Genomic DNA, 19,097 nt, shown 5'->3' on the forward strand with positions numbered 1-19,097 from the left:
CACAGTTGCCCGTTCTACTGTCAACCTTAACAGAAATCAAGGCCTAATACTCCCAGAGATATGGAAAACCCTAATCAAATCTTTAAAAAAAAACGAAATGAACTTTAATACAAGCTACAGAAAGTTCCTTAGCAACAGCTAGCTAATCTTGTACACGCGCTACATGTTTCACGCACGTTCGATACTATTTTATTTGTAATTATTCTAGTCAGTTTTATAGTTACACATAATTGTGAGATTGTTTCAGCCTATATGTAAGTGCCTTGAAGATGGCAACAGTTAAAGTTTGGCAAAACTAGTTTAAGTTAATAAAATTGATCAACACTTGATCTGTAAACCAAAAATATTATTACTAATTCTCAGGATCAAGAAAATAAACCTTCATTATGAATGAGTAGCTATATTAAACACTAAATATGAGGATAATCTTAAATAGTAGGCAATATGAAGTAGAGTGATGTGGGCTAATTGCAAAATGGGGAACTGGACAATAAGACTTATTTGTGCTTATAATCCTACTAAGAAATGAAGGAATTTTTCAAGGCGTTAGAGAAGGCAGCTGTCACAACAAAAAAGGAAAAGTTGGACCTTGTTGGAGATCTAAAGAGCAGAGCAGGAAATGATTACCAGACATATAAGAATGTTCTGGGAAAATTCAGAGAAATGTTAAAAAAAAGCAAAGCTAATAATAATGGTAAGCACTTACTTAGCCATCTATAAAAAAGAGAATAAAATTGATTTCTGCTCAGGACATGGACTGGTTATTACTATCACCATGTTCCAACATAAAAATGTGCACAAATTCACATGGAGAGAAGATACAAGGAATAAGAAAAGTCTCACTGACTACGTTATTGTTGACAGCGATGTTTTCCCACTGGTTCAGGACACAAGAGTATACAGAGGATTTGAAACAGGAAGTAATCACATTTAGTGTTGAGCAGGATAAGATTGTACTTAATTTTGAAAAGAAGGGTGTGGAAGAAAGTTTTGAAACAAATCAAAGTTGAACAGCTATCAGATGTGAACTGTAGACTCAAACACACAAACATTATTCAAGAAAAAAATGAGAGGTTGAAAACAAGAATCAAACTTTGGAGATTCTTTGAGAGACCTTAAAGAAAACTTTGATTGATTGATTCAGCCAGAGAAGTATGTGGTGAGATAATCTGCAAGGATAGAAAAATCAGAACTCTATTGTGGACTCAGGAAGTTAAAAAAGCAGTTAAGGAAAAGAAGAAAGCATATAAAAAGTTCCTGGCATGTAAGTGAATTTTACAGAAACAGAATTATGAGTTTTGTTTAACTAATTTTACACAAAGCAAAGCATTGTGTAAAATTAGCAAAACAAAAGTCATAAGAAATCTTTGGTAAGAACACAGAAAATAAATATCAAGAAGGTAGTAAAATATTCTGGACTATTGAAAAAGCTCAGAAATGGAGGAAGGAGTACTATAGAGATACGATAAAGGGGACATGAAAACTGAGGATAAAGATCTTCTTGATGTATGGAGTAATTACTTTGAAAGATTGCAAAATGAAACAAGCAGTGAGAATATGGTGGTAGAAAACACTCAACCAGAATGCCATCTGGAATATATATCTGTACTTGAAGTAAAAAAAAAAAAGCTATTACAAATCTAAAATGTGGAAAGGTAGCTGGAGTAGATGATATTCAACCAGAAATGCTAAAATATAGAGGTATACAGTGGCAACACTGCATAATTCAGAAGGCCTGGTCAGAGTGTTTAATTCCAGATAATTGGCATACAGTGCATATAGTACCCATCTATAAGAAAAGGGAATAAAACAATGTGAGAATTACAGAAGAATCTATCTACTGAGTGTTCTTAGTAAGATTTATGCAAATATTCTTGAGAAACAGCCTAAGAAAAATTGTGGAGGAGAAGCTTGGAGAAGAACAAGTTGGATTCAGACCAAACAGAAGTTATCACGATCAGATTTTCACTTTAAGACAAATAGTTGAAAAAATCATAGGAATATAACAAGATCTGTATTTAAGTTTTGTAAATCTTGAAAAGGCATATGAAGGTGCCAAGAGGAAAGCTGTTCAAAACACTTCAGTTATATGGTGTAAATGGGACATTATACAAAGCAATACATAGTCACTATTTAAGTTGTAAATCATCAGTTACAATTGAAGGAGGTTACAGTTATAGGAAGATGGTTTGATGTTAAGGTGTGTGACAAGGGTGTACATTATCTTCACTATAAAGGAAAGCAGTATTAAACTTGATATCAAAATTGGTGATGTTAATCCTTTCTTTTAGTGTTGCACAGTGATCAGCATTCATTTTTGAAATTATAGACTTTACAACCATGTTATAAAAAACTCTTTTAATTTCCTGACGTTTCGATCTTCATAATAAGATCATCATCTGGAGCATAGACAAATATACAGGATAAGCTAAGTTACATTACATACAGTATGCTAGAGAAACAATGATTTGATCACAAGTTATTCTAATGGCATGACCTCTAGTGGGAAAAAAAAAAAAATAGTTATTTAGAAACTACATCAAGCTAAATTCTATTTATGATAACATGAATAAACATTCTTTCTTAAAGATAGTTTTCTTTCAGTAACAACGATGTCCTATTTTTAGCATTACAATTGTTATTTTTGATTTATCTACAACCTGGATTATCTAGTCCTGTTTATAGTTACTCTTAAAGAGAATGGTTCCATGGGTCGAATATGTGCCTTCCATATGTTTGAGATTTTTAGACCATCATTATTGTTCAGATTGGGGTGGTTGATAATAATCTCACATGTTTCCTTAAATTTGCATTCATACCATGTTTTGGTGTGATGTAGACAATTCTATGTAAGGTGTTCAAGTTCAGGGCATGATCAGAAAGGCCAGCTTCACCATAATTATATTTAATGTGTCGTTTATGTTCTTTCTGTCTGATAGGAATTGTGTCCTGTTTCGCCTATATATGGTATGTTACAGGGGCAATAAATACGGTATACTTCAGGATGGGCCAGCGGAGGGAGCAGGTCTTTGGATGAGTCGAGTAAGCTTTTTAATTTTGCAGGAGGTTTAAAGGTGGCTTTCCTAGACACATTCCTTAATTACAAACAACATAAACGCATACAGTTCACAATTGAGATTGAAAAAAACAGAACACACTTCTGTTTCTAGATACACTTGTTACACGTCTTCCTTGCAGTCTTTCCTTCACTGTTTACTGGAAACCGACATGTACTGACCAATATATACACATAAACTCCTACCACCAACAACACAAAAACTAGGTGTAATTAATACTCTGAAAAACAGGGCTCTGAAGATCTGCTCCTGTGAACATGCACTGAAAGATGAATTTAAAATTATCACCAATACTTTTCAAAAAAATGGTTACAGCCAAAACACTATTAACAGAATTCTCTACAAGACCTCAATAAAAAACAAAGACAGACCAGACTACAATAAAACTATAACCATTCCTTACATTAAAGGGACGCCAGATGATGATCTTAATATGAAGATCGAAACGTCGGAAAATTAAAAGTTTTTTATAACATGGTTGTAAAGTCCATAATTTCAAAAATGAATGGTGATGTTAATCTTAATACAAGTCTGCAAGATTCCCTGACTAAACTGAATAACTGTTGTAATAAATCTGGTATGAAAAATAGCAAAGACAATGAAAATAGGCAGAAACATTAAAAACCACAACTGTATCTTGAATGGATAACCTATAGAAACAAAAAAACATTTTAGCTATTTAGGCACTATTTTTAATGATGGCAAATTAGATTTGGAAATAGGAAAATTGACAAAGCTGGTATAGTAGGAAGTTAGCTGAAAAAATGTATATGGAATAAGAAAGAAAGTAGTCAAAACACTAAATTAGCTATATACAACACAGTTTTCTAACCAATTTTAACTTATGATGGATCTGAGAGCTAGCTTAGAAATAAAATTCTTGATCAAAGACTGGAGACCACAAATATGAGTGTCTTGAAAAAGATTAGGGGGACTGAACAGATGGCATCAACTTTAACAGTATCCTATTAAAAACGAGGATATTAGGAAAGACTCTGGAATGTGTTCATCATGGTTTATTTATAATTTGCAACTTGTAAACAGGGAAACAAACTAAATAAATAGTAATAAGAAAATGTAATTATTATATGTAGCTTTCCAGGTTTCTGTTTTGAGCCAGGTGAGTTATTTCTCAACTGGAGAGAGAGAGAATGTACTGATAAGGTGATTAATATACCACCAGAATTGTTTAGTTGGTCTTCCTCTCAGTCTTTGTCCATTTTTTGGGGGGGGGGGGGCATATAAAGCTAAGATGTCCAAGTATGGAGAAGGAGAATGTCTCAGTTGATAATGACTTTCTCTGATGAGACCTCAATAACGGTTGAAACTGTTTTGGGTAGTGACCCTTCCCATAATGCATAGCATTATGGATACTAAGGCAAGTGATGTAAAGTCATTAGCTTCTATATATGAGTTTACCAGTCCTGAAAATACTTCAGAAGCAACTTGATACACTTACACTTGGATAAAGGACTAACTCAAGTATATAATTTCTTGGTATCTTTAATTTATAGTATAACCAAGTGAAAAAACTTGACTACTCGTATATGAAAAATATGACTTCAGCATTGCTTTAACCTTAGTATCACCTCTGGGTCTCGCTCCCCCTAATGAGACCTCAATAAAGGTTGAAACTGGTCTGGGCATAACATTATACATACCCGTAAGGATATGTGCTTTGCATTATGGGATACTAAGGCAAGTGATGTGAAGTTATTAGCTTCTATATATACGAGTTGCCCAGTCCTGAAAATACTTCAGGCACAAACCTTGTTTGCTTACACTTGGATAAAGGATTAAACCAAGTATATAATTTCTTGGTATCTTTCATTTATAGTATAAATAAGTGAAAAAACTTCCAACAATAAGGATCATTTTATTGTAAAGTTCCAGAACTATAGGTATAGTTATTCCACGGTAGTTTTCTGGTTTATTTAAGTTTCCTTTTTTTTGGTATTGGTATGATTATACCTTCTTTCCAATGGGGAGGTATTTCTCCATTGGGATGTGTTAGCAGAGCTAATCTCAGGTGGAATGGCCATTTAAACAGAATTAGCTAAATAAGTGTTCTTTGCCAGGATGGCAGGAAAGATCCAGAGGAAGACCAAGATGTAGGTGGATTAGTTAAGATAAAAAGCCAAATGGCTAGTTTTCTGGCACCTTAATATAGAAAATAAGGGGATAAACATCCTTTGTTGTTTCATAGCCAGTAAGCGAAACTAAAGATCGATAACTACGATCTATAAGTTTCAAGCTGAAAAACTATCAGCGAAGGCAATTCGAAGTAAAGGTGGAGCAAGCTTTCTCACTATTCTTGATATTTTCTCATAATGTAAAACACAGCTCCTAGGAGATGTAATATTGTCATTACATTATGAGGAGAGGTCACTACCCAGACCGGTTTCAACCTTTTTTGAGGTCTCATCAGTGAGTAGGTAGACCTGGAAGATATCAAAGCTTAGTGAAAACCTTTACTTCGAATTGCCTTCGCCGATAGTTTTTCGGCATGAAACTTATAGATCGTAGTTATCGATCTTTAGTTTCGCTTACTGGCTATAAAACAACAAAGGATGTTTATCCCCTTATTTTCTATATTAAGGTGCCAGAAAACTAGCCATTTGGCTTTTTATCTTAACTAAAATATAATCACACCTTTATGGCATTCGTATAGTGAAGGTATGTAAGTTCTTTTTACTAAGCTTTGATATCTTCCAGGTCTACCTACTCACTGATGAGACCTCAAAAAAGGTTGAAACTGGTCTGGGTAGTGACCTCTCCTCATAATGTAATGACAATATTACATCTCCTAGGAGCTGTGTTTTACATTATGAGAAAATATCAAGAATAGTGAGGGAGCTTGCTCCACCTTTACTTCGAATTGCCTTCGCTGATAGTTTTTCGGCATGAAACTTATAGATCGTGGTTATCGATCTTTAGTTTCGTTTACTGGCTATAAAACAACAAAGGATATTTATCCCCTTATTTTCTATGTAGGTGGATTGATACAGTAAAAAGTTCCTTAGAAGACAGAAATGTAAGATCTGATAATATTGGAATGTTGACAGACAGGCTAATCTGGAGGAAAATTGTTAATAGGAAGTTAGTAATGATGTAAGTTTTCATGTAGTATTATCATAAGATCCTGTACATCCCATGAGGGTATATGTTAGGAATTTGATGATAAAAAGGAGAACTGAGGTCTATGTTGCAAAAAACTGTTTTGGAAGCATTAAAGGTGACAAAATTGCCATCATCCCACAAAGATGGTATAGAAACTGGTGTTCAGGATACTAATTGTACATGATCTTGAGATTTGTGATGCATGAGCACTGCAGGGCTTGTTGTATGAATAGAAGGAATGGAGATTGCTATCATCAGCAAAACTGTGGATAGGGTTTGAGGTCAGTCATCATAAGGAGGAAGAGGGTAGGTGAAATAACAGAGCCCTGAATAACACTTACATTAACAGGAAAACCTGAAGAGAGAACATCTTCCACCATTAGACATAGTGAATGACCTTAGAGAAAACTGGTAGTCCAGTTACAAAGGCAGATGATAAGATGGCAATTTTCTGAGAAGCCCTCAATGCTAAACCCAACGAAATGCCTTGGGGAAACCATCAAGTGCAACAGCACAAGTTTCTCTTACTTTTTCCATGATAAGTTCAGAAGAGGGTGATGCGGGCAAGGAATTTTGCTGTGGATCATGAGTGGCACAATCTACTTTCTCTATTACTTTAGACAACACTGAGGTGAGCGCAAGAGATCAACAGCTGGATAGCAGACACTGCAGGATGGATGCCAGCTGAGTATAATGTAGTGTAAGTATAATCAAGGACAGGTATCAAGCTTGTGGCAGGAAACACTAGAAGTAAATCATTCTAAGCAGGGAGAGAGAGGAGATCTGATATATGCAAGATATGTTCATCTGAGCATTATCCATGGTAAGGAAGAAAAACAGACATCTGTATGTTATGATCAAAAGACAAACTTGTGTTTTCCCTAAAAATATGTCTGGTATTAATTTTCTGTTTTGCTGTTTAACTCTCCAACAAGGATCAACTTTTCTTTTACATCAGCTGCCTCTAATGATTTGAAGAATTTCTTCACTTTTTTCTTGGAACCTTCTGTGAGGCCAGAGACAGAAATCAGTCTCATTGTCCAATTCCTATTTTGATGTTTTCCCACATCATTTCACTTATCATATAAGATAATTATCATCATGTTTAGTGTTGAATACTATTAGCTGCTACTCCTTACCCTGCTCATTAATCACTGCCTGAGTATCTCTTGTATTTTTTTTAAAGAATCTTAGGTGTTAGTCTTCTTTGTTTCTTTAACACAATTTACCTCAGTGTGATACTTCTCTAATTCCTCTACCAGTTCTACTTATTTTTCAGTAATTCTGAATAGTGTCAAGTTTTGGTTTAAGTCAATACAGAATACAATTGTTTGACTACATCCCAAACTGCCAACCCATCCTCATTTGTGGTGAGGATGTCTTTAAGACATCTTCACCATATGGTACCATGCATATTTATTAATGATTCACGAACTGAAAAGGTATATCTGAAAAAGAAGAAATCATATTAAAAGTTTCTGGCTAGTAAGTCATAAACATGTGTCTTTAGAGTACACACAAAAAACTAGAAAACTATGTGTTTTCTAGTTTTTTGGCTTACACCAGAAAAATATGTGTAAAATTAACTATACAAAAGTCATGGAAAGAATATAAGCATAGAAGACAATATATCATGAAGACAACAGAATGTTCTGTAGGCTAGTGAAAAGCTTAGAAATGGGCGAAAGAAATAGGTAAAAGGAATCAGAGATTATAAAGGTGACATAAAAATTGAAGATGAAGATATCCTGGATGTGTGGAGCAATTCCTTTGAAAAACTTAAATGAGATAAGCACTGGCATAAGGGTAGAAGAAAACAGTCAAGATAAATGCAACCAGGAATATGTATCAATACAAATTTAATTCAACCAGAAATGCTCACATATGAATGTATGAAAGTTTTACAGTGGCAGTGCTGAATAATTCAGATTAGTCAGAATGGTGAATTGCAAATAATTGGAATAATGCTCTCACAATACCCATTTATAACACGAGAAATCATACTGAACATGAAAATCACAGAATAATTTCCCTAATAAGTGTCCCAAGTAAGATTTACCCAAGTATATTTCAAACAAAGCTAAGAAAAATTGTGGAAAAGACACCTGGAGAGGAGCAAATTAGATTTAGACCACACGCGAGTTGTCAAGATCAGATTTTTATTTTAAGACTAATACTCAAGAAATCATGGGATGTATAACAAGATTTCTGTAAATACATTATATAAATCTGCACGTGTAAGGTGTTACAAGAACAGCTGTTCAAAACTAATGGAAAAAATGCATTATAGGGAATAACATATAACTTGATATATACCTTTGAGATACATACCAGGATATGATAATGATGTCCAACTTTTGACCATAATAGCTCCTTGAAAGCATTTTGGAAACCTTTCTACTACTTTCTGAAAAAATGTTGATGGTACTGTACTCTGTTTTTCATTTAAAGCAATAGACACTTTAAATAAAGACAACCATTTCCTAAGTTCTGCTTTCTAGTTCATGCCACAGATTCAGGTTAGTGTTATGTGATCACTGTGATGTTTGATTTTTATTCTTTTCAAACTGCTTTGTTTATAACTGGTTGTGTCATGAGACACTGATGTATTGGAAGATGCACTGATTGGTATCACAAAACTGCTCCAATATATGATAGGCATAATTACCCATGACACCAGCCAGTATTGATTTCCTGTACTATCATCAGTGGACCTAATTCATATTACAAGTACGAATACCACTAACATTATTACACTTCCACCTTCAATTCTTTGTTGTTAAGACACACTGAGTTTCAAAAAGTGCTCTCCCACACATTCATCAGAGAAGATAAAAGAAAGTATATTTTGACTTTCTGCTTCACATGCCAGACTTCCACTGCTCCATGGTCCAGGTTCTGTGTGACTGGGTCTATGCCAATCAATGTGCATTCTTTGTTGTTAAAAGCTTGTGGGCTGCAGCTCTTCTATCAAAATTCATGTATGAATTTTCCAAGAGTTTCCGCATAGTTGTGGAAACTCTAACGAGAGTACTTGTGGTTGCTCACATAACTGAATATGATGTTCTGCAGTATGAACAACACAATGAAGTAACCGACCTTCCTTCTTAAAGAGCATCAGCTCCTGTTCTAAAATAGTGATGGAAACCAACAAAATGTACATGCTTAAAAAAAATTGAAGTCTTGTGGGCTTATACCATTTAAGTTGTTTTCAACCGTGAACTTGAAAATGTTCAATTGTTGTGCAGTAATATATAAGTCATTTTCCCTGAATCCAAAATGAAATGCTGTTAACTTTTTTTTAAGTGAATTTCATTCATAAAAAGCTGCAAACCTATTATCATATCATGGAATTTTCTCAAACTACTTGAGGTCTCCAATAAGTGCAATGAAATTCATGTACTACCTTCACGAACATCTATACTCCACCAGCAGGATTCAAAGTCCGTAGCCTATTGATTTGAGAGGCTGTCCTCAAACTATAAAAATTGAAAATGGTGAAATCTTGATGAACACAGAAAAAATAGGAGAGAGTTGGACAAGATATTGGTCACAGTTATATAAGGCACAAGATGATGCTGAGATCCAAAAGTAGTTAACTGATGAAAATATTACAACTAAGCATACAGAGGGAGAAACATACACTGAAGAATGAAGTTGTGAAGGCAGCAAAATATCTGAAAAACCATAAAAAGCCCTGGGGATGATGAGATCACTGGAGAGATGTTAAAACATTAGGTAGTAGCAAGGTGATAATAGACGAATTGTACTGAATGTCCAACATGGCAGGGGATGAAGGCAACACACACACACACACACACACACACACACACACACACACACACACACACACACACACACACACACACACACACACACACACAAAGAATCAATCCTAATAACCATTCACAAAAAAAGGAAGCAAAATGAACTGCAGAAATTACAGAACAATAATGAGTCATGTGGGAAACATGATGATACTGGAAAGAATAAAGAAACTAATGGAAGAAAATGTGTAAGATGAGCAAGCAGGATTTAGAAGAGATAAAAGTACTGTGCACCAAATATTAATGTTAATATTAATTGTAGAGAAAGCTATACATAAAAATAAAAATGTTTATACATGTTTTGTTGACTTTCAGAGCACAGCTCAGAAAGTGGCATGGGCTGTACTTGAATCTTATGGAGTGGACAGGAGGCCAATATGTCTCTTGCAGAATATCAATAACAATGCAGGGACTGCTGTGACAAAATCTGGGGAAATAGAAAGATGGTTCCGGACAACAAGAGGCACGGGACCCAATATTCTCAAGCATCTTTATCACTTTTGAAAAGAACGATGGATGTCAAAGGATAATATAAGAGGAATTTCAATTCAAGGTACTAAAACAATTTACGATTTGCAGATCAGATGACAGTCATTACTGAAGATGAGGAATTAAGAAAGAACAGTACTGGAGTTAAGTGAAGAAGGAAAGAGATACGAATAGATAATGAATATTAATAAATAAAAGCCATGATATTCGGAGAGAAGAGGATGAAAAAGCAAATAAAGGTCAATGGACAAGAGGTGGAAGATGCTAGGAACCTCACATATCTAGGGAGCAGCATGACATGATTTAGACTGTGAAAAAGAGATAAGATCTTGGATAAAAAAAAAGTGAAAGTAAAGCTACAGGCAATGGACAAGATATAGAAAAGTAAATCGGTGAGCCTTTCCATAAAGTAAAACTAAGACAAATAATTGGCTTTCGAGAGAATATATTATAGAAAGATTCTACGAATTGAATGAGTGCAAAAGTTAAATGAAACACTGTATCACAAAGTAAACTGCAAAGAGAATCTAATGCAGAAAATAATTTAAAGGGAAAAACTAAAGTTTCTTTGGACATATCTGCAGAACAGATAACAGTAGAAAGATCAAATCCTCAAAGCTTAGTAAAATGGATGGGTATAAATAGAAGAGGACAGCCAAGGCAAAAGTGGGTAGATGATATAAGAGTAGTGTGGAAAGTGTTTGAAGGATCTAAGTCAACTGGTAATGGACAGAGAGAAATGATAAAGAATGGTGAAACATGCATCAGACACCAATGAGCATTGGACCCAGGGTAATGATGCTCAATCAGCAAGGCAAAGACTGACATTATTTGGTCTACAGAACTGATATAACTGATCTGTTTTATAGGTCACTAAATTTGAACATTACAAAATAGGTCAAGAATACAGCAAGTGTTTATAGCACCTGAAGGAGATTTCTTAAGTCTCTTGATACTATAAGGTTGTTATGGAAATAATAATAGTATACATCTGAGCATCGAGAGTATATTTTTTTTGGCCACTAACTTCATTTTAGAATAGGATTACTTCTTCAAAACAAGCCACACCATTGAATGGAACAAAAGTTCCATGCCTTATCTAGAAGAAAATTTTCGGCATCGCAATTTCAAAGAAGCCACAGTGGTTCTCCGTTTTGAAAGCAGCCGCCTAAACAGAAATCAAGGAATGATCCTGCCTGACATATGGAAAACTCTAATAAGATCGCTAAGCTTGCCAGAATTTAATTTTGCTGCAAACTACAGAGCGTGCACACACAACAATAACAAATGAAATACATGTTCCATGCATATAATGTTGCGTGTCTTTTTAATTTTGTAATATTTTATACATTTGTTCTATGTACTAGTGACTTTGAGTTGTCTTTACCGTTTGTATGCCCTGAAGAAGCCAAACAGCCCAGTTGGTGAAACTTGTTGGCATAATTTATCATTAAATTCATTGGTCAATAAAAAACCCAGTGTAATTTTATTCTAAAAGTATACATCTGAGTTTATTTTCCAAAGAGATATTAATCAAATCAATATTATTAACTGTCTATTGCCCTTGTAAACTGTCATGGTTTACTTTAACATGTAATGGATAATTAAAAATACCTTTCGCCCTTTTAAGTCACTCAGTATCAGATCTTCTGGCCTTTTTGTAATTACTGTAACTCTGTCAGTTAGAGAATTTGAATGAATGTAAGAATCTAATACTCTTTTGTTTAATTGGTTATTTTCCACTGTAAATACCTATAAAATAAAAGCAATGATATTGTACTAACTGTACATTAAATAAAACTGGATAGAAAAATAAAGTTCAATTTTTATTATCATCATTATTTTTATTTAAAAGACAAGTTTATAAACTCAAGGAGCTCTATAAGCTCATTGAAAGCAAGCTTTTACAAACATCCATGTTTGTAAAAGCTGTCATGTAAAAGCATGATTGAGTGGAGAGAAGGTATGCTATTAACTCACTGAAAGTCCAACAGTATTATGGCAATCACACTGTAGCAATTTTGCTTATCCAAATCCATCATCATCAAAATTACTGCCATGTACCTTCAAGGGGTGTACAGGATATGATAGTACTACATGAAAAATTTACATCATTACACTAACTACCTATCTACAATTGTCCTCCAAATCATTCTGTTACCTGTCAAGACTACATTATTAGATCTTATATTTCTATTTTCTAAGGCACTTTTTGCCATATCAATCCACCTATATCTTGGTCTTCCTCTGGGTCTTTTTTGTGCCAATCTGGCAGAGAACACTCGTTTTGCTAATCTTTCCTCACCCATTCTGTTTAAGTGACCATATCACCTGAGATTAGCTCTGCTAACGCATTCCTGAATGCTGACAATGCAAAGTTCTTTCTTAACATTCTTGTTTTTAATATGATATTGTCATTGATGCCATCTGTTCATGCCCTTAATGTTTCTCAGGGCTCTCATATCTGTTGTCTCTAGTCTTTGGTCAAGTATTTTACTTCTGACCCAGCTCTCAGATTCATAAGTTAAAACTGGTTTGAACTCTGTCTTGTATACAGCTAATTTAGTGTTTTGGCCAATTTCTCTCTTATTCCATATAAATTTATTCAATGACTTCTTACCATACCAGCTTTGTTGATTCTGTTGTCTATTTCTGTATTTAATTTACCATCTTCACTAAAAATCGTGCCTAAGTAGCTGAAATGTTTTGCTTGTTTTATAGGTTCTCCATTCACCCTATTTTCATTGTCTTTGTCTTGTTATTGCTGACCTTCATACCATATCTATTACAACAGTTATACCACCAAAATATAAAAAAAAAAAGATGGTATCCAAATCCACTGTCACTTTATTATAAAGAGTAATCAAATTTCTTATACTTCACAAAAACCATGTTGTCTCTTAAAGTATCATATTTCTATCCAGCTAATCCTGAATTCTGTCTTTTTTTCCCAATTTCTCCAATATCTTAACCACCACTTCTGAGATGCTGATTGGCCTCCTACTTCTCTCTCTCTCTCTCTTGGAGAAATAATATGCATAATATTTGTCACATGCTGTATATCTCAACATGAGTATAGTACATAGTTAGCCACTGTGTCACAACAGCTTCGAGAAACATGTGGTCTGTCTTGCTACTTGATTAAATCTATTTAATATATTAACATATTTTGCAGAAATTTAATTCCTTGAATGGTTGAACTTGAAAAACAAATATTTGACAATATTTTAACCAAAATACAGTCCGAGAATCTCACTGTTTGGTATAATTTACAATATATCCTATTCTAAACTAATTTTCCATTGAAAAACATTAGGGTTAAATATATATGTTAAATACTCAACAATTTTGCATTTAGTGAAGTATATGAAGGAGGTTCACGTGATGGTGAAATATGACCTATTGGTAAAGGATAGGGGAGTAGTGGAGATGGGCAACAGTTATACACTTTGTCCAAGTGGACTATGTCTAGGAAAGTTTGAGAAACACTGCTTCAGGAGGAAGTGATAACTGGAGCAGCCATTACTTTTACTGCAAATGTTAAATTTTTTTTAAAATCATGAATATTTTTTTAAATGTTCAATTAAATCACAGATATTAAAATGACAGCTGTACCTTCATAAACATGGGAAATATTTGCATTACTTACAAGGTTTCATTACTGGAAAGAATCAACTGAAAACATCTTGATATTAGAATGAAGTGAAGTGTCATTTAATGTTAGTAACCATTTTTAAATCAGTGACTGCAACAGTAATAGCAGCACTGTCAGTGTTTCATAATAAAGTTTCATAAAATTTCTTTTAATAAATAGTGCAAAAAATAATCTTACAAATGATACTTGTTTCCTCACATGAGGAAGTGTGAGGAAACAAGTCATCTAACCCTACCTCCTTCAATCTTCAAAATGTCCTGCCTGCAGCAGCTTGTGACAATGCTGCATTTGGGCGATGTTGTCATCATCTGTCAAAGTAGGCATATCCAGCAAGGCCATTACATGCACTGTATGTAAAAAAGAGGGGGAGGAACTAAGGACCCTACTTTGGAGATGAAACATAGCAGCATCTATTTAATATCTCCTATAAGCAGAAAGTGGTGTTTTTACACTGGGCAATGAAAGTCATCTACCACCTGGAGGGTTAGATATTGCACTTCGCCAAAGTAGCAGATACTTGCCAGGCTGGGGTATTGTTTGTTGAAACAGGCCATACCACAAGAAGAGGGTGACTTGACTGGGAGAGGCTATGTTGCACATTACCAGTCCATTAATTTCCCAAAATATGGTTTTAATCCAGAGTGTAGCATTTGACTTAGTGTGTGGATTTTTATAAGCTTATTTATATATATTATTATATTAAGGCTAATAGCAGGCAAAACATCACTGTTTGGGAAATTCAACATGACTTTGAGATGCAGATCATGTGTATGCAATGCATTCATTATCAAAAGTAAGCGATTTGTGGCTGATAAAAAATATTGAGTGTGTTAGAAGTGTTACAGGAGTGAACACCACAGAAGTATGCATGTCAAAAGGGAAATAACAATGTGATGAACATCTATGGAAAAGAAGGATGAAAAATGCAAGTGCTATAAGAAAACAAAGAGGAAATTTGGGCATATTGATTATATTCCTAATTTTTCTCTAGTATTTGTCATAGAGTAAAAATCTTCAACATGACTTTGAGATGCAGATCATGTGTATGCAATGCATTCATTATCAAAAGTAAGCGATTTGTGGCTGATAAAAAATATTGAGTGTGTTAGAAGTGTTACAGGAGTGAACACCACAGAAGTATGCATGTCAAAAGGGAAATAACAATGTGATGAACATCTATGGAAAAGAAGGATGAAAAATGCAAGTGCTATAAGAAAACAAAGAGGAAATTTGGGCATATTGATTATATTCCTAATTTTTCTCTAGTATTTGTCATAGAGTAAAAATCTAGTCAACTGTGGACCTATTTCTTCAGAACCCTGCTTGATATTCATCTATATCTTCTTTGGCATATGATAAAATTCTTTATAGCATAATATTAGATAAAATTTTATAGCCTGCTAACAGGAGCAATATTCCTCTGTAATTTTCACATGCATTTTTTGTTTCCTTTATATATTGGTATGATTAATGATTCTTTTCATTCTAAGGGTATTTCTTCATTTTTTCAACATTAAATTTAACAGTTTCTGTATTTCTGTAGTTAATTCACTACCACATTTGAAGTGGTTTAGCTACATTTTTGTGAATACCTGGTATTTTGTTGTTTCTGAGTTATTTTATTCTACTTCAGCTAGTGAAGGTTTAAATATTTCTTGGTAACAAGTATGATAAGTCTTCTGCTCAAAAGTCTTTGTAGAGGTTCATTGAAGTTTAGGAGTTTGCTAAAGTACTATTTCTGCCTGTTTGATATTTCATCTCTAAAACTTTGTCTATGACTATTGTTGTTTTTATGCATAGACTTTTTTTTTTTTGGTTTCTAATTTCATAGAAGAATTTTGGTTATTTAATGTATATTGTTTCTAGAATTCTTCAATCTATTCGTGTGAAAATTTTTCTGCTGCATGATTAATTGGTTTCCTTGCTGCTCTCTTTTTATCTCTGAACAGCATAATTATCAGTTGATTATTAAACCAATTACTTCTGTCTTTTTTACTTTCTTTACTGCCAGTTCACATTTTTCATTAAACCATTTTTCACTGTATTTTACTTCGAATTTCAAATTCAGCTTTCTTCTTACATTCCAGATATTTTCAATATTTTTTTTTCTTATTCAACTGCTCATTTTTCTATTTATAATTCAATATCATATTTTCTTCTCTCCTTTGTTTTATCAAGTTTGTTAATACCGTATCCCAATTGATTTACACATACTGAAAAATTTATTCTGACCCTGAGAACAGCACCAACAGAAAATGGTCACTATCGCATAACTATTATTTTCCAGGATATTATAATGTATTATTCAATATTAATTATGATAACTTTAATTAATACTTCCTATATTTCGACAACATTACATTGCCATCATCATCAGAGATCACAGAACAATGATATGTGCACAGAGGCACTAACACTGGGTAAATGAGGCTGAAGATAGGCAACCAAAGTGAGGTCTAGAGTTCTAAATGGTGCCCCAAGTGGGCTAAATTGGGTGGCCTTGGCTGTTGGACTGATGTTCTGAGGATGAGCGCTTCCCAAAGGGCAGTTTCATGCACCCAAATCTGTTGAATTTTGGAGAGGTTCTCAGGGATGAGGCAGATTCCAGGAATAGCCTCTCATATTTGTATTTACTGCAGTGCAATAGTGGCCTTCTTCCCACGTATCCTGTGGTGAGAGTCCAAGCATGGTCAGCAAGTCCAGAGTGGCTGTGATAGCAGAAATGGATGTGGTCCATGTGTTCAACTGGAAATGGTTTTCAATTCGTATGTCTTATTGATTATGATATGGTCTAGGGAATGTGGCTAGTCTTTGGATCAGATAAGGGATACCATGTTTTATGTAGTTAGCAAGTAGTTGTAAAGTTGTATATTTCTGTAGGATTTTTGTTAATTTATTTTTATTTTTTTGGTTGTTATAAATAACCTATGTATAAGCCTTTCCACCAGAATGATGGAAAGGCTTATACATTGGCTATTCACAATACTATCACATTCAGCTCCTCAGCAACTCTGAATTCAATTCGTATGTCTTATTGATAATGACATGGTCTATTTGGTTAAATGTATATCCATCAGGAGATTTTCATGTTTGTGTAAATTCTTCCTTATAAACATAATGCTGCTTATTATTACATTTAGAGGCACTACCAAATTAATCAGTTTCTCTCTAAATTAAGTTGTTTTTCTTAATGATCGCTTTGGTTTCCAATAATTTTTTTATATAATTCTTCCTTTTCAATTTTTCATGCTAAAATCTCTGAATGAATTATATCCTGTTGTGAATTTAAAAAAATTTTTTTTTAGGATTAGTTCCAGTTTTTCATTTCCTCTTCTTCAGGTGCATTTACAGTAATAGGTTACTTTGAACTATTTTGTTTGTAATCTTAGCTTATTTCTTTTGTTAAAAGCTTCAAATTCAATCGCAGATGATCATAATTTTTTCCTGATAATGAAACCTGTTTCAAATTCATATTTACCTGAGTTGTTTCCACCATAATATAGTAAACGCTCGTCTTTCTTTTTCTTGAAATCACTTTTCTCAATCAAACTCATCTCTTGTATTGCCAATATATCCATTTTATATCTATTTAATAGTTAACAGACAACTAGGAAACAGGACATTTGGGTAATACCCAACTTGGCAACTGGAGAGAGAGATGACAGCCAACTACAAGTACTCCTTCCAACACCTTTTATCATCTGCTGACCTGCTTTAAAGGTGTGAGTACCAACAAACTGAGGTACTTGATTAAAATCAAAAAGGTATGTATGAAGCAGTAACAGGCTGGAACACCAAATTGAGCAAAATGGTGAGCAGGAGGAGTGTGAGTGTGCTTTCATTGCTGGATGAAATATGGAACAGCATGATACTGAGATTGCTATACTTCAGGTTAAAATTGGCCAAAGAAACATAAGACAGAACCTATACAAGAAGACTGTAGAAGAAATGAATAAATAAAGGATGTGGTTGTACTATGTATCAAGGATTCAAAGACAATGGACAGATTATACTGTATGTAAAAAGTTTGGGGTAGAGTTTTGTTCCATCTATGTAATAAGGTTAGTTTCATTTCACATGCTTAGCACTTGTTAATTTCATTATTGAAGGCTTTTGTGGTATGCAAACATGATGAAATTGTAATGCTGGTACTAAATCAGACAGAACAACTTTGAAGTAAAAAAATGTTCATTCAGAAACTCAATTAGTTTTGTGAAAAAGCTGTTTCATATCGTCAGAAAACATGGTGAATAAAAAAAATATTAAGCTGCAAAACAGGTAACAGTCACAGTGTAAATATTTGAAAATAGACTAACAATGAAATGCTCACTTATGCTATGTAGATTCTTGATAGTTAGTGGCATTATGCACACCACTGTCTATTGATTGTGTGCTTGATGTTTTGAGTGAGGACCATACTTAATGTAATATCATTCAAAAGTCAGCACAAATGATAAAACATCCATAACAGTGCAACCAAGAAACAAGGCACGATATTACATCAAGTATGGTCCTCTCTCATGAAACATTTAGCACATGCAGAAGCCAGGGGCATGCATAATGCCATAAAGCATGTACATAGCAGAAATATGCATGCCATTTTTTTTTTTTTTTTTAAATTTACATGGTGATTGTTACCTGTTTTGCAGCTTAATTTTATTTTATTTTATTCACTATATCTTCTGATAGTGTGAAACTGTTTTTTTTTTTTCCACATTTTTTGATACAAAGTTATGTGTAGTTTAATACTGGAATTACAATTTCATTAATACTTTTTAAGCAAATCAGGACATTTTATAATTACTTAATCTTCTCTTTATATATTTTATTTTTTGTGTGAGAAAGTCATCTTATAGTTGGACATTTTATCATTATTTTATCTCTTTTCAACAGAAGAATGTTTTTTTGTGTAACAGTCTTTTAAAACTT

General features: G+C 33.8%; 1 protein-coding gene across 1 annotated transcript in view; it reads right to left on the reverse strand.

Annotated features, from left to right (window-relative positions):
* LOC150097077 (protein arginine N-methyltransferase 7-like) overlaps positions 1–19,097 on the reverse strand; it is a 136,713-nt gene that overhangs the window by 16,943 nt on the left and 100,673 nt on the right. Inside the window, exon 11 of the mRNA XM_090408719.1 lies at positions 12,128–12,265. Coding sequence (XP_090264845.1) covers positions 12,128–12,265 — 138 coding nt within the window. The remainder of the gene's footprint in view (positions 1–12,127; positions 12,266–19,097) is intronic.

This window comes from Typopeltis vanoorti, chromosome 18, assembly GCF_054136105.1.
Source record: "Typopeltis vanoorti isolate ZY-2024b chromosome 18, IOZ_Tvanoo_1.0, whole genome shotgun sequence".
NCBI classification, from domain to species: Eukaryota; Metazoa; Arthropoda; class Arachnida; order Uropygi; family Thelyphonidae; genus Typopeltis; species Typopeltis vanoorti.